At 41.7% G+C, this 15,000-nt stretch overlaps 1 protein-coding gene across 4 annotated transcripts in view; it reads right to left on the bottom strand.

Annotated features, from left to right (window-relative positions):
* LOC123519351 (maltase-glucoamylase, intestinal-like) overlaps positions 1-15,000 on the bottom strand; it is a 58,370-nt gene that overhangs the window by 23,964 nt on the left and 19,406 nt on the right. For all 4 annotated transcript variants that reach the window (XM_045280601.1, XM_045280600.1, XM_045280599.1 and 1 more), the window contains 3 exons: positions 14,749-14,884; positions 9,812-9,930; positions 7,601-7,721 (listed from right to left, as the gene is read on the bottom strand). In XM_045280601.1, coding sequence (XP_045136536.1) covers positions 7,601-7,721; positions 9,812-9,930; positions 14,749-14,884 — 376 coding nt within the window. The remainder of the gene's footprint in view (positions 1-7,600; positions 7,722-9,811; positions 9,931-14,748; positions 14,885-15,000) is intronic.

Raw genomic sequence — 15,000 nt, forward strand, 5'->3', positions numbered from 1 at the left:
TTCTTACCATTAGTAGCCTGAGAACACTTTGAAAAATTTTAATAACTTCCATTATTAGTCTGTTAAAACTCTCAACATTCCAATAATAAATCGTTAAACTGTTCTCAATACTCCCAAAAGTTGTGTGGAGTTCTTATCATTACTATCCTGAAAACACGCTTGGAAATCTTTTATCAGCCTCCATTACACTCTGTTTAAAGTCGCTCATATAGAACAAAATTGAATGATCCACAATTTTCTAACTATACGTGTGAGTACTATTATTTTTATACCATGTGTGCTTTTCACAGAATTCATGGGTTAAATTTTATACTGTTTTTTGCAGGGCTCACTATTTCTGGTCAGTTTTCACGCTTCTGTCACTATTTTTGCGTGGTTTTCACTCTCAATCACTATTTTTGCAAGGTTTTCACTCTTCTATCACTATTTTCCAGGGCTTTCACTTTCCTGTCACTATTTTTGCCGGGTTTTCACTCTCAATCACTATTTTTTGCCGGGTTTTCGCTTTCCTGTCACTATTTTTGCCGGGTTTTCACTCTCAATCACTATTTTTGCCGGGTTTTCACTTTCCTGTCACTATTTTTGCGGGACTTTCACTCTTCTATCACTATCTTCCAAGGCTTTCACTCTTCTATCACTATTTTCCAGGGCTTTCACTCTTCTATCACTATTTTCCAAGGCTTTCACTCTTCTATCACTATTTCTGATTGTTTTCACTCTCCCGTCACTATTTCTGTATTTCTGATTGCCTCTGACTCTCCTATCAATATTTCTGGTCGCCTCTCACTCTTCTATCACTATTTCTGGTCGCCTCTCACTGTCGTCACTATTTCTGGTCGCCTCTCACTCTCCTATCACTATTTCTGGTCGCCTGTCACTCTCCCATCACTATTTCTGGTCGATTTTCACTCAATCACTATTTCTGCGAGGCTTTCACTTATCCGTCACTGTTTTTGTTAGGTATTCACTTTCCCATCACTATGTTTGGTTGTCCTTCACTGTCTCGTCACTATCTCTGATCCCCCCCTTTCACTATCCGGTCACTTCACTGTTGGATGCCCTTCACTTTCCCCTTACTCTATTTCTATCTGGCCTTCACTCTCCCCTCACTCTATTTCTATTCGTTCTTCATTCCCCTCATCTTTCTATTTTTTGCTGAGTTCTGATTACCCTGCAGCTGTATTCAAGTCTACGCAGAATTACATAACGCTGAATAAAAAAGAGCATAGTCATCCTTTTGACACTATCTATCTATTCATATTGTTTTTCTTCATTTCCTTACCATTGCTATTACCTTCCATATTAATTACCCTCTGCCTGCATTCTAGATTCCAAAATACAAAGTCAGTTTCTAAAAACCTTAAATCTCAATGCCACAAGCTCGTAGAATTTTGTGTGTCGTCAGAGAGAATTTAAGATACGAAATGCTGTATGATAATATTCTAGGTTCTAAAATCACTAGTCAATTCCTAATAGTTATCTTAATTCTCAATGTCACAAGCTCTATAGAATCTCGTGCGTTAATTAAAGGGAATATAACATGCGAAATGCTCTATGATTATATTCTAAGTTCTAAAATCACAAGTCAATTTCTAACAACCTTAAATCTCAGTCACAAACTCCAAAGAATTTCGTGTGTCGTCAGAGGGAATATAACACACGAAATGCTGTATGATCATATTGTAGGTTGTAAAATTTTAAGCCAATTTCTTAGTTATCTTAAATCTCAATGCCACAAGCAGGATAGAATCTCGTGTGTCAGTCAAAGGGAATAAAACACACGAACTAATGAATTCCTTTGATTATATTCTACATTCTAAAATACCAAGTAAATTTCTAACAACCTTAAATTTCAGTGCCACAAGCTCTATAGAATCTCGTGTGTCAGTCAAAGGGAATAAAACACATGAACTAATGAATTACTTTGTTCACATTCTACATTTTAATATCCCAAGTGAATTTCTAACAATCTAACAACCATAAATTTCAATGCCACAAGCTGCATAGAATGTCTTGTGTCAGTCAAAGGAACATAACACACGAATTAATTATCTGCTTTATGATTACACTTCCACAAAGGACAAGAAGAAACGAGCACTTGACAGGTGGAGGTGACAGTCCTTTGATGAGTTTAGACTAAAATATTCCCTTCTGTATGACGTCACTGCTTCGGTTTTCATGTTTCTTTGTATTCCTGCACATTATGTTGTATTCTTCCTTTGTGTTCCTTTATACTCCTCTTACATCAGCAGTTTATAATTGTATTATTTTGCTTTTATTTTCATTATTTGATTGCAAACCTTGTATTCCTGCAAATTATGTTCTATTTTTCCTTTGTGTTCCTTTATACTCTTCTTACATCACCGGTCTATCATTTTATTTTGCTTTAATTTTCCTTTTATTTTTATTATTAGATTGCTTCCCTTTACAGCTCTCGATACTTTTTGGCCTAATCTCTCATCTATTAATTTTGGCGGCACGACCTTGGTGAGACGAGCCCGTGCTAGGATTAAATTAACCAATCAACTAATCAGGTAATCAGACACTTAATTAATCTCCGGTGTCCTCCAATCAGCGCCATTATTAATACCTTGATTCACTTCATATTTATACTTTCCAATACTGTGTTTCCTTCTCCCTCTTCCTCTTTCACTTTCTCTCTCTCTTCCTCCCGTTACCTTCCCCACTATAATTACTCGTCAGTGTGTACCGTTCCTCCCCTTTCTCATCCCTCACACCTCCCCAATATCTCCCCACACGTTCCCTGACACCCTTTCTCGTCCCACAGGTCCTCCCCATCCACCCCACCCCTCCCTCTCCCTCTCCCTCTCCCTCTCCCTCTCCCTCTCCCTCTCCCTCTTCCTCTCCCTCTCCCGCCGAGCCATTAGCAATACTCGAAGGTAAATATTGGTTAAGAGGTGACATTATACCTGCGTCATCTGTCATCATGTTCCCTCACTCCCTTCCTCCTTCAGTTTCCCTATCTCTCTTCTCTTCTCTTCTCTTCTCTTCTCTTCTCTCTCTCTCTCTCTCTCTCTCTCTCTCTCTCTCTCTCTCTCTCTCTCTCTCTCTTGTTTGCTTCTCCAGTGTTATTTTTTTTTTATTTCTGGAAAGTTTTTTGGTTTTCTTTGTAGTCTTGATGAGAGAGAGAGAGAGAGAGAGAGAGAGAGAGAGAGAGAGAGAGAGAGAGAGAGAGAGAGAGAGAGAGAGAGAGAGAGAGAGAGAGAGAGAGAGAGAGAGAGAGAGAGAGAATGTAAAAAAAAAGTAACTCATTAGTGTGTGACAATATTGGCTGTGGAAACAAATAAGATGACACTTAAAAACATGAAGTAGTCAGGAATACCAGAGAGAATGAGAGGCAGGCAGGCAGGCAGGCAGGCAGGCAGGCAGGCAGGCAAACAAACAGACAGACAGACAGACAGGAAATCACACAGACAGACAGAGAAAACATAGACAAACAGACAGACAGACATGCAGACAGACAGACATACAGAAAGACATAAAGACAGACAGACAGACAGACAGACTAACAGACAGATAAAAAGTTATATATACATAGATGAAAATTTCAAAGACAAGCAAAGACAGACAGACTGAAAGAGACGGAGTACCGATCAGAGGGACAGACGAACAGACAGAAACAGAGAGAGAGAGAGAGAGAGAGAGAGAGAGAGAGAGAGAGAGAGAGAGAGAGAGAGAGAGAGAGAGAGAGAGAGAGAGAGAGAATGAGTGTGTGTGTGTGTGGGGGGGGGTGGCTGATCCTGATAGATGGAGACCTGACAAGACAAAAAGGGAACAGCGTCATTAATTTACATCGCCGAGCAATTACCAAGAGAAAAGTGTGAAGCGGTTCATATAAATAGAAACATTAATTACTGCACTGTTTAGTTAATTATGTCCGATGATGATGATGATGATGATGATGATGATGATGATGGTGGTGATGGTGATGGTGATGGTGATGATGATGATGATGATTAGTGAAAGTGGATTATTATATTTGCTTCTGCAGTAATATAGTAATTGTCATTTTTATCATCATTATCATCGTCATTATATAAGTTCATAAGGAGGAGGAGGAGGAGGAGGAGGAGGAGGAGGAGGAGGAGGAGGAGGAGGAGGAGGAGGAACAAGAACAAAAACAAGGAAAACAAGAAAAAATAAAAAATACAAGAAAAACAACAACAACAACAACAACAACAAAGAAAACAAACAAGAAAAATACACTACAACAACAAAAAATCACAAAAAAAAAAACTTAGAAAATATAAATAAAAAAAAAACAAACGAAAGAAAGAAAGGAGAAAATAGATAAATAGAAACGAAGGAAGAATGAAAAAAAAAAAACACACAAACATCAGATCTCTCATTAAAATAAACAAAAAAACTTAGACAGACAGACAGACAGACAGACAGACAGACAGACAGACAAAAAAAATCTTAGTTAATTCCCGAGCGCTTCCCTCCAGCCACGGATGAATTTAAGACAAGAGCAACATTCAACATGAACAGGTAATGTGCAGCTAATTGGGTACGTGGGAAAGGTTAGTCATTAAGGATTTCCTGATACAGAGGGAGTTGTGAGTGAATAGATGGATGGATGGGTGGGTGGGTTTGTGGATGGATGGATGGATAGAGAAAGAGCTAGAGAGATAGATAAATAGATAGACAGATAGATTGATTGATTGATTGATAAAGAGGTATAGGTAGATAGACAGATAGATAGACAGACAGAGAGAAAGAGATAGATAAATAAAGAGATAGACATAGATAGATATATAGATAGATAGGGAGAGAGAGAGACTGATTGAAAGACTAATAGACACATAGATAGATAAACATGTTGAGACTAGTTTCTCCACTAGCGCATATGTTACAACACCCATGAGAGAGGAAAGGAGAGACAAAAAAAAAAAGTAGATAAAAAGGACAAGTTTTCTGCTGGCCGTATAGAAATCAACCTCGAAAAAAAAAAATGCAAAAAAAAAGGCTCTTAAAAGTATACCATTTTTATTTTCTTAATTCTTTTTTTATTTTTTACATATTTTTTCCCTTTTTCTCCTACATTGGAAGCGCTTTTAACCCGCCCACTGTTTTATTCGACGCTGCATATTCCGTGACACACACACACACACACACACACACACACACACACACACACACACACACGAATAGGTAAGAGCATGTTGGGAAAAATAGCAGGTAATGGTAATGGTTATAAAGGCAGGCACCATTAATTACCCCCATCAGGTATATACTTCACATTTCCCAGGATAATTACACGGCCGTTTCTTGGAAGGGGTGGAAAAGGAGGCAGCGAGGAGAAAGACGTAAATTAAAGAGGAAAAACAACTTAAACATACACATTACACTGTTTGGGTTCATACTTTTACCTGACCTCATAGAATAAATAAGATTACCTGGAGGAGGAGGAGGAGGAGGAGGAGGAGGAGGAGGAGGAGGAGGAGGAGAAGGAGGAGAAGAAGAAAAAAAAGAAGAAAAAGAAAAAAGAAAAAGATGAAGAAGCAGGAATAGGAACAAAACAAAGGAAAACCAGAACGAAAATGAGGAAGAGTAAGAAGAGGAAGAGGACAAAGAGGAGAAGGAAGAAGAGTAAGAGTAAGAGGAAGAGGGTGATATAATTTAACATATATCACTGACGTCATCTCATAGAACATTCTCACGGAACTTTCGTGATACAAAACCTCCGCGGCGGATTGACTGTGAGTGCGTGTGCGTGTGCGTGTGCGTGTGCGTGTGTGCGTGTGTGTGTGTGTGTAGGGAGATCATGACTCTGCTGGGTGACTTTGCTTCTCTAGTTAGCTCTAAGTTAACACAATTTATCTCCGTCCAGAGTTTACTGAAGGTGCTGAAATATCCAACACCACTCTGAACTTCGTGATTGGCAACTTCAGGCGATAAATCATGGAAGAAAACGGAGTGTTGGGGGGACGTGCAGGGAGGGGTGAGGGACGTGCAGGGAGTGGTGAGGGGACGTGCAGGGAGGGGTGAGGGGACGTGCAGGGAGGGGTGAGGGGACGTGCAGGGAGTGGTGAGGGGACGTGCAGGGAGTGGTGAGGGGACGTGCAGGGAGTGGTGAGGGACGTGCAGGAGGGGTGAGGGACGTGCAGGAGTGGTGGGGGACGTGCAGGGAGGGGTGAGGGACGTGCAGGGAGTGGTGAGGGAACGTGCAGGGAGTGGTGAGGGACGTGCAGGGAGGGTGATGGGACGTGCAGGAGTGGTGAGGGACGTGCAGGGAGGGGTGAGGGGACGTGCAGGGAGTGGTGAGGGACGTGCAGGGACTGGTGAGGGACGTGCAGGGAGGGTGAGGGATAATAATAATAATAATAATAATAATAATAATAATAATAATAATAATAATAATAATAATAATAATAATAATAATAATAATAATAATAAAAATAACAATATAAAATAAATAACACATCATTTGCTACACACGACAGCATTACACAGAAAATTATGGTGTTTTCAGCCAAATGCAAACATACGAACAACCGAAGAGTAAATAAAAACGATGAGAAAAATAATGCATAGGTAGAAAAGACACGACGCATCAAGAGTACACTGCTATACTTGAAAGAATATTGTGTGTAACTTTTAATGTGACCTCAATCCCTCAGTGCCAAGCCGGTGCCCTAATTCCACCCTGCTCTGTGGTGGAGAGAGAGAGAGAGAGAGAGAGAGAGAGAGAGAGAGAGAGAGAGAGAGAGAGAGAGAGAGAGAGAGAGAGAGAGAGGGACGATTAGGATTCAAAGCTAACACCATATTCAAAGACCTTCTCCCCTCACACTAAACCTAACTCCCACACACCAAAGAACACCTCAACACCCTCCCCCAACCCACCTCCACCCCCTCCACACCTCCCTCCACCCATACCCAACATACAGACCATGCCACCCACTCCACTCACCTTCAGACCTTCCCCCATCCACCCAAACACCATCTAACCTTTCCCAACTCACCCACTTCGCCAAAATAACCTCCAACCTCCAGACCAAACCCCGACGCACCTCATCCACCTTCAGACCTCCCCCTACCCCCCACCCCACCTCCCGTCCTTCCCGTCAACACACTTTAATAAACCTTTCATGGAATTCAATAGTTCTGGTGCAGTTTTGAATTACATATTTGAAAGTTATTTATACGAATTATAAATAGATTTGTGTGTCTGCGTGTGTGTTTGTGTGTCTGCGTGTGTGCTTGTGTGTGTGTGTGTGTGTGTGTGTGTGTGTGTGTGTGTGTGTGTGTGTGTGTGTGTGTGTGTGTGTGTGTGTGTGTGTGTGTGTGTGTGTGCAATTTATTAGTTAGTGGTGAACTGGTGTATAATTTAATTCAATTCACTTTAATCTAATTTCATATGTAGTGAGCTTATCCTGGAAAGACCAATGCTCCTCCTCCTCCTCCTCCTCCTCCTCCTCCTCCTCATCCTCATCCTCCTCCTCCTCCTCCTCCTTAATTACTGACCTAAGTATCACTCGACCGAGAGGATAAAGATTTAAAAGTCTCTCTCTCTCTCTCTCTCTCTCTCTCTCTCTCTCTCTCTCTCTCTCTCTCTCTCTCTCTCTCTCTCTCTTACCAGCGGCCCGGCGGGAAGTACAGCGTGGCGTCTATGCTGTCCTGGACCCCCACAGAATTCAGCACGGGGCTCACCAGCAGGCCGCTTCCCACCATGAACTGTGTGGACACGGCGCGGGAGGCTGAGGGGGAATATGGATACACAGGTAAGGAGGGAGGGAACATAGATATGGTTGGACTGGGAGATTGGTAGATAGATAGCTAGGTAGGTAGATAGATAGATAGATGGATGGATGGATGGATGGATGGATGGATGGATGGATAGATAGATAGATAGATAGATAGATAGATAGATAGATAGATAGATAGATAGATAGATAGATAGATAGAAAGATATATAAATAAATAAATAAATAGAAAGGTAGGTAAATAGATAGACAGACTGATAGACTGACAGCTCGACTTAGCAACAGATGAATGCACTAACAGCCAATAGACAGACAGACAGACAGACAGATAGACAGAAAAAGAAAGAAACACAGACACACAGACAGAAAGTAACAAAACACAAGAGATTCAAGGTCTTCACTCCTTCCTGTGGTAGAGAGTAATGGAATTGAAAACTCTATTAAAGATTTCCTTCCCTTCATCCCCTCCGGTCCTTCCCTGTCATGTACCCTCTTTCAATATCAAAGCACTTTTATCCCTGAATTTCTCCCTTCCCCTTCCTTCCCCATGCTTCTCTGCCTATATTACCTCTTCTCCACTGTCTCTCACCTGTTCTCTTGTATCAATTAATTCTCTCACATCCAGAAATAAACAAAGGCAAAAATACAATACGTTTTCATATAACCACGAAAAGAATTTAATGGTCAATAATAAATGACTAAAAATTTAAGCAAGGGGAAAAAATGAGAGTAAGAAATTGAGAAGAAATACGAAAAGAGAATATGTTGTTATTTTTTATATATATATCCACGTAAAGAATAGCCAGGAAGAAGTGAATGAAAATGAAAACAAAGGAAAGATGAAAGCAAGAAATAAAGAAGAATAAATGAGTAAATACAAGAATAAATGAGTAAATATTCAAACAAAGGAAAAATGAGAGTACGAAATTGACAATAAGGACGAAAACAGAATACGTTTTTTTTTTTCAGCAAATCTCGACATAAAAAAGTAAATAGCCAGAAGTAAAAGAGAACAATTAAACAAAAAGAAAAAAAAATGAGTGTAAAAAATAGCGTTTCTCTCACAATTAACTCCCCATAAACAGCTTGATGAGAAGATATGAAAGGACGTTATTCTCTTTCTTGTTTTTCACACAGGAATTAATTAACGCCAGTGTCATTACGAGTACTGATGGTTCACACGCTAATTAAAAGGTGCATAACTGTACTCACTAATTACGGACTATCATATCACTAAGGTACACGTTCATACCTGTCCTGAGTTACAGTGCAGCTATAATAGACCATAACATATAAAAAATAAATAAATAAATACAACACATATCAGCATTCACAAGAGGAAGCTTTCAAGACATTTATTCCTGTCCTTTGGCTAATTCTATCGGCTCTCTAAGGAGACTGACAAATGAGTGGGCCTTTTTCCTTTACACCTTTGTTACCATTAGCCAGTCATCCTCTCTTACATTAAAAAAAAAAAAAAAAAAAATGACTGCCTAATCTAACATAATCTAACATATCATAGCATAGACTCCACATAACATAACATAAGCTGGACTCCCTGACACAAGCACGGGAAATGAATGGCAGTAACTCGACCCAATGCACGGAGAGCACCTACTAATTAAGCTTACAGTGGAACAGAGGCAGTGGCGTCTGGTTACCTGTTCTTTACCTCACTAATTACCTGTACTTATACCTGACGGAACACATGTATTTTATTTATTTCTTTTTTTCTTATTTAAGTGTGCATTATGTCTCTCTCTCTCTCTCTCTCTCTCTCTCTCTCTCTCTCTCTCTCTCTCTCTCTCTCTCTCTCTCTATGATTATATTGATTTCTTTTTCTTATTTAAGTGTGCATTATGTTTCTCCAATCGATTAGCTACAGGTTACTCTCTCTCTCTCTCTCTCTCTCTCTCTCTCTCTCTCTCTCTCTCTCTCTGATTTACCTATATCAGACCTAATTCTTTTCTAATTAGTATGGCGAGAGATAATAGAATCTGTTTAAGACTTTTAAAGCCTCTCTCTCTCTCTCTCTCTCTCTCTCTCTCTCTCTCTCTCTCTCTCTCTCTCTCTCTCTCTCTTACCCTCGTCCTCAGGAAACTCGTAGAAGAGCGGGCGTGCCATGGGTATCCCCTCCAGGCTGGCCTCGTACAGGAGTGTGTAAAAGTAGGGCAGGAGGACGTACCGCATCCTGATGAACACTCTGTACAGGGAGGGATGACAGATTGCTGTAGTGGTGGTGGTGGTGGTGGTGGTGGTGGTGGTGGTGGTGGTGATAACACTATAAGGAAATGCGTAATATATATTCAACTAGTTATCTTGAGAGAGAGAGAGAGAGAGAGAGAGAGAGAGAGAGAGAGAGAGAGAGAGAGAGAGAGAGAGAGAGAGAGAGAGAGAGAGAGAGAGAGAGAGAGAGAGAGAGAGAGAGAGAGAGAGAGAGAGAGAGAGAGAGAGAGAGAGAGAGAGAGAGAGAGAGAGAGAGAGAGCAAAAAAAAAATGGTACCTGACACTCAAAACACTCACACTCACACTCACTCTCTCTCTCTCTCTCTCTCTCTCTCACGTTACCTGCAGCGCTCCCATTCATCTATCCCTCGTCAAGGCGGGAAAATGAAAGCAAGCAGAGGAGATGGATGGGAAAGTAATGAACTAGGCGGAATATTCACCAAAAAAGAAAATACAGAGAAAAAAAAAAATGTGAGCACCTCTTGTCACGTTAGAGGCAAGAGTGAAGTGAAGGTTGAGAGAAATGAACACGTAAAAATAAAGTCAAGGATTTCGCAGGAACACGAGGAAAAAAGTTAATAAATCCCACAAAAGCTGGACCTGTGTTCTAATGCCACCTCCCTGCTTCTTTGTGACTTAAGTGACGGTAATCTGTCCCTTAATTCTCTAATCGGTCTGTTCCCAGTGCTACAGTAAAGGTCAGGTGTTGTAACGTGTGTGTGTGTGTGTGTTTTTTTTTTTTTCTCTCTCTCTCTCTCTCTCTCCATTCATCCATGTTATTCTCTCTTCTTTCCCTTTCACTGTTTCCTCCAACTCTGGCTATTCCTGTTTCCCACTCGAGTGACTTATCTTTCCCATCCTTTCCATTCCCTCCTTTCATCCACGTCATTCCTTCCTACCACCGCTTTCGTTCTTGCTTTGAGAGAGAGAGAGAGAGAGAGAGAGAGAGAGAGAGAGAGAGAGAGAGAGAGAGAGAGAGAGAGAGAGAGAGAGAGAGAGAGAGAGAGAGAGAGAGAGAGAGAGAGAGAGCGTCTGCCTTCTTTGTGCATTAAAAATAGAAAAATACAGATGGCATTGCTTCTTATTACCTTTACCAATATACCTTAATTTTTTACATTCTTAAGTGTGTGTGTGTGTGTGTGTGTGTGTGTGTGTGTGTGTGTGTGTGTGTGTGTGTGTGTGTGTGTGTGTGTGTGTGTGTGTGTGTGTGTCATATGCTGCACTAATGAATCCTCCACACTATCATCGCTGTAAATGATAAAGGAGGGCATGATACTGGTGTCCTGGTGAGTTATTGTTTAATGTATCTCCCGCACCATTATTGCTGTAAACAGAGATGCATAATGAATCTACACTCACGCCTCATCACTTCAGAATTCAGCAATACGTAATGGTCTTTTTGGGTACGGATTACAACCCCTTCAATACCACGATGCGTTTCCATATTAATTCTGCTTACTATTTGGTGGTTTCATACAGGTTCAGAAACTCATATGGAGGATTAAAATAGTGAAGGTTTTGGCCAATAGTCTTCTGACCTTCACAGACACTTTCTAATGTAAATAAAATGGTGTATTCGTGCAAAAATCTCAAAGTAAACATGTGTCCCAGTGTTGAAGGGGATAAAGGTGTTTTCTCCAATAGTACCTTCACGTATGCAAGATGAAAGTGACCTAACCTACCAGTGACCTCTGTATGACCCAAGACGCCGCAGCTGTTGAAGTGACGCTTTGACAACTAATTGACCTAACCTATTCTTGACTCTACAGACCACGTGACCTTCATGATCCGAGACTTAAAGTACTAGTGGCACTCTGACCCAAAACGATGGCATAGCAACGGCAAGGCAGCAGGCTTGACACACACATACACACACACACACACACACACACACACACACACACACACACACACACACACACACACACACACACACACACACATTCCATTACAGCCATCACAAATCACATCCTCACTATTTCTATTTGTTTTCCATTATTATCTACAAAAATGCCCCAGCTGTAAGTACTCTTCAATATCCATTCCTCTCACAAGTGTATCTTTACTCTCCCTCCCTCCCACACAACGCCGTGCAAAAAAATAAGGAAGATGGGGGAGAGAGAGATGAAGTGGCGCAGTCCTCTCCCTCCTTCTCCAGCGTCAAGGCCGAGGCAGTGGCGCGTGGGAGCTGCCTCGGTTCACTGGCGATATTGACACGCGAGGAGATCGTTCTTCACTTCAAGTAGACGCGAAAGTTTTCATGGGATGGCTCGAAAGGGATCAGTGGCGGGCGGGGCAACGTGTGGCGCAGAATCAGTGCATCAATACCAGGTGTCTATGTAAGGATGCGAGAGGACACGTGTAAGACAATCGGGTTCAGGGTTCTTCAGTTCTCTGGTTCACTATTGACATTCCACTTCTCGTTTTCTGTTCCCTTCTGTGCACGAGTGGATATGCCTCCCTCGGCCTCTCCTCCCTAGTGTTCATAACGGATATTGCTGCACGGAGCTCATGGTGGAATGTGCCAAATTTGTGAGTCTTGAGTCTTGAGCTGTTCAGGAATTACCAGTAGGGGAACTCATGATTCAGAGATGGCACTGATGTTATGTGGAATGAGTTGAAATTACAGAATACGTAAAACGAAATACTTCATGACAGACTAACTCCATGACTGAGTGACTGACTAATTGATTGACTGATTGACTGCCAGACTGACTGACTGACTTGACTAATTGACTGACTGAATTACTGACTAACTGACTGACTAACTGACTTACCGACTGACTAACTGACTAACTAACTGACTGACTGACTGCCTAATTAACTGACTGACTGACTGACTGACTGACTGACTGACTTACTGACTGATTGACTAATTGATTGACTGATTAATTGGCTGACTGACTAATTGATTTCCTGACGTGGGAGCCTTAGAATCACAGTGACATCTTGTGAATGACTAACTCAGCGTTGGGCGGGGCGCTGAGGACACGGACGGCCTGTATTGAGTGGAGGAGACCGGAGTATCTCTTAATAGAGTTTACGACAGGGCTCAAGACAGATGACGCCCATGCCAGAACAGTTTATTGTAGAGTCCCCACACACCGAGAAGTAGGATCTTTGGGCGAGGATGCGTGGTCACGACTTGAGTGATCTGCAACACTGGCGGTTTCACAACAATGTTCATCAGGGGATTACAGTTTATGATGCAGTCTACACTACTTTTTGCTTTGAAGTAAAGCCCCATTGTGTACAGATCACGTCCCTTGTAAAAAAAAGTATCATGTGAGACTCACCCGACCGCTGACTGCAAAAAATGTACATAAAAACCTGTAACTAATACGCCGAGATGCTCATGTTTGTTTTTTTTTATAGTAAAGTGACAAAGGGAATATTAAGCGTAACACAGCTCCGAACAGCCCTCCAATGTTATGACTAGTATTTTTATCAGTAATACAATAGGACGCCAGCCACCCTGACGTTGGACAAAGACAGGAAGGATTCAATTTCTTCAGCAACATTGTTAATAAACGATGTCTCAATATCTCACTTCTCCATGCCAGGGGACCATGAGGCACTCCACACTGCAATCCTCGCCAAAAAAAAAAAAAAAAAAAAAATACCATCCAAGGCGTTTGTATTGCTGGAAAACTCCAAACTTGCCACGATACACTCTAGAAGACTTATACAGATCACATGTTCCGTTTTAACATCTACACAATACTGTCCTTCAGTCATAAGCTGATCAAGTTATAATTGAAGAAAGATCTCGTCCTGCAGTGGAGCTAAAAATACATAATATAACGAAGGTGACGATGATGTTTTCACTTCTCAGTCATAATTTCAAAACTGCAGCGAAATCATGCAGACTGTGGATAATGATAAAGATGATGTTTACTTTTCTCCACATGATCCTCTTTCAAGCCCCGATGGACAACATAGCCATAATCCTGAAATAGCCACCAGCAGAAGGCACCACCACCGCCACTAACTGCTGCTAATACCCCGGCCAGCAGGAATGCCACGCCCCGGGCCACCTTTGAAGTTCTCACACGTCACACCTTCATTACAGCACGCCCTCAGCAGACGCGGCCGCCTCATCTTCCCGAGTGGTGCTTCTACACGTATTCCGCGGCGCCAAGAGGAGGATGAGCCGTGACGAATGAGATGCCACTACCGCGCTGCTTAGTGGAGAGTAACAAGTCACCTCATCCCCGCGGCCACACCACCAGCTGGCCACATTTCATTAGGGTGCGTCGTGGTTCAGGTACATTTCCAATACACACACTTGTAACCACATCTATAAATTTCGTGGCCTAGTTGACGCCTAAATGAAATAACAATAAACTGGCTTCTTTCTTTTCTGCATTCCCTCCTTCAAGACACTTCAGTACTGGGACGCATTTTTACCTTGAGTTTGGGGTGTGATTAGACGATTTTATTGACATTAGGAAGGGTCTATGGGGGTCAGAAGATTAATGCTCCAGAGTCTTCACTATTTTAATCTGCACATAAATTTTCTGAAGCTGTATAAAATCATCAAATAGTAAGCAGAATGAATATGGAAATGTGTCATGGTACTGAAGGAGTCAACCCTCTCAGCAGCATGACGCATTTCCATTTTTATCCTGCTTACTATTTGGTGATTTTATACAGCTTCAGAAACTTATGTGTGGATTAGAATAGTGAAGACTCTGGACCATTAATCTTCTGCCCTCCAAAACTGAAGGTAAAAATTCGTCACTTTACTGAAGAGGTTAACCTGAGCAAGCATAAACAACAAAATGAGACTCACGCGAGGTGGTAAGCGAAGGCCTTGTCGAAGTCAGTGGGGTTCCTTGCCTCGTGACCGTGCTCGTAGTGACTCACCATGAGGGGCCAAAACGCAGCCATCTGGTGACCGCGGAGGCACCACTCACTCTTCAGCTCACCTGCAACACAACACGGAGAAAATAAAGTAATAATAAACTCCATAGGGACCAAATCTAATGTGTCTGTGCGAGGAGGCAAATTCTACTAAGGAGCTTAAAATTATTGAATCACTAAT

This window comes from Portunus trituberculatus, chromosome 45, assembly GCF_017591435.1.
Source record: "Portunus trituberculatus isolate SZX2019 chromosome 45, ASM1759143v1, whole genome shotgun sequence".
In the NCBI taxonomy this organism is placed as follows: Eukaryota; Metazoa; Arthropoda; class Malacostraca; order Decapoda; family Portunidae; genus Portunus; species Portunus trituberculatus.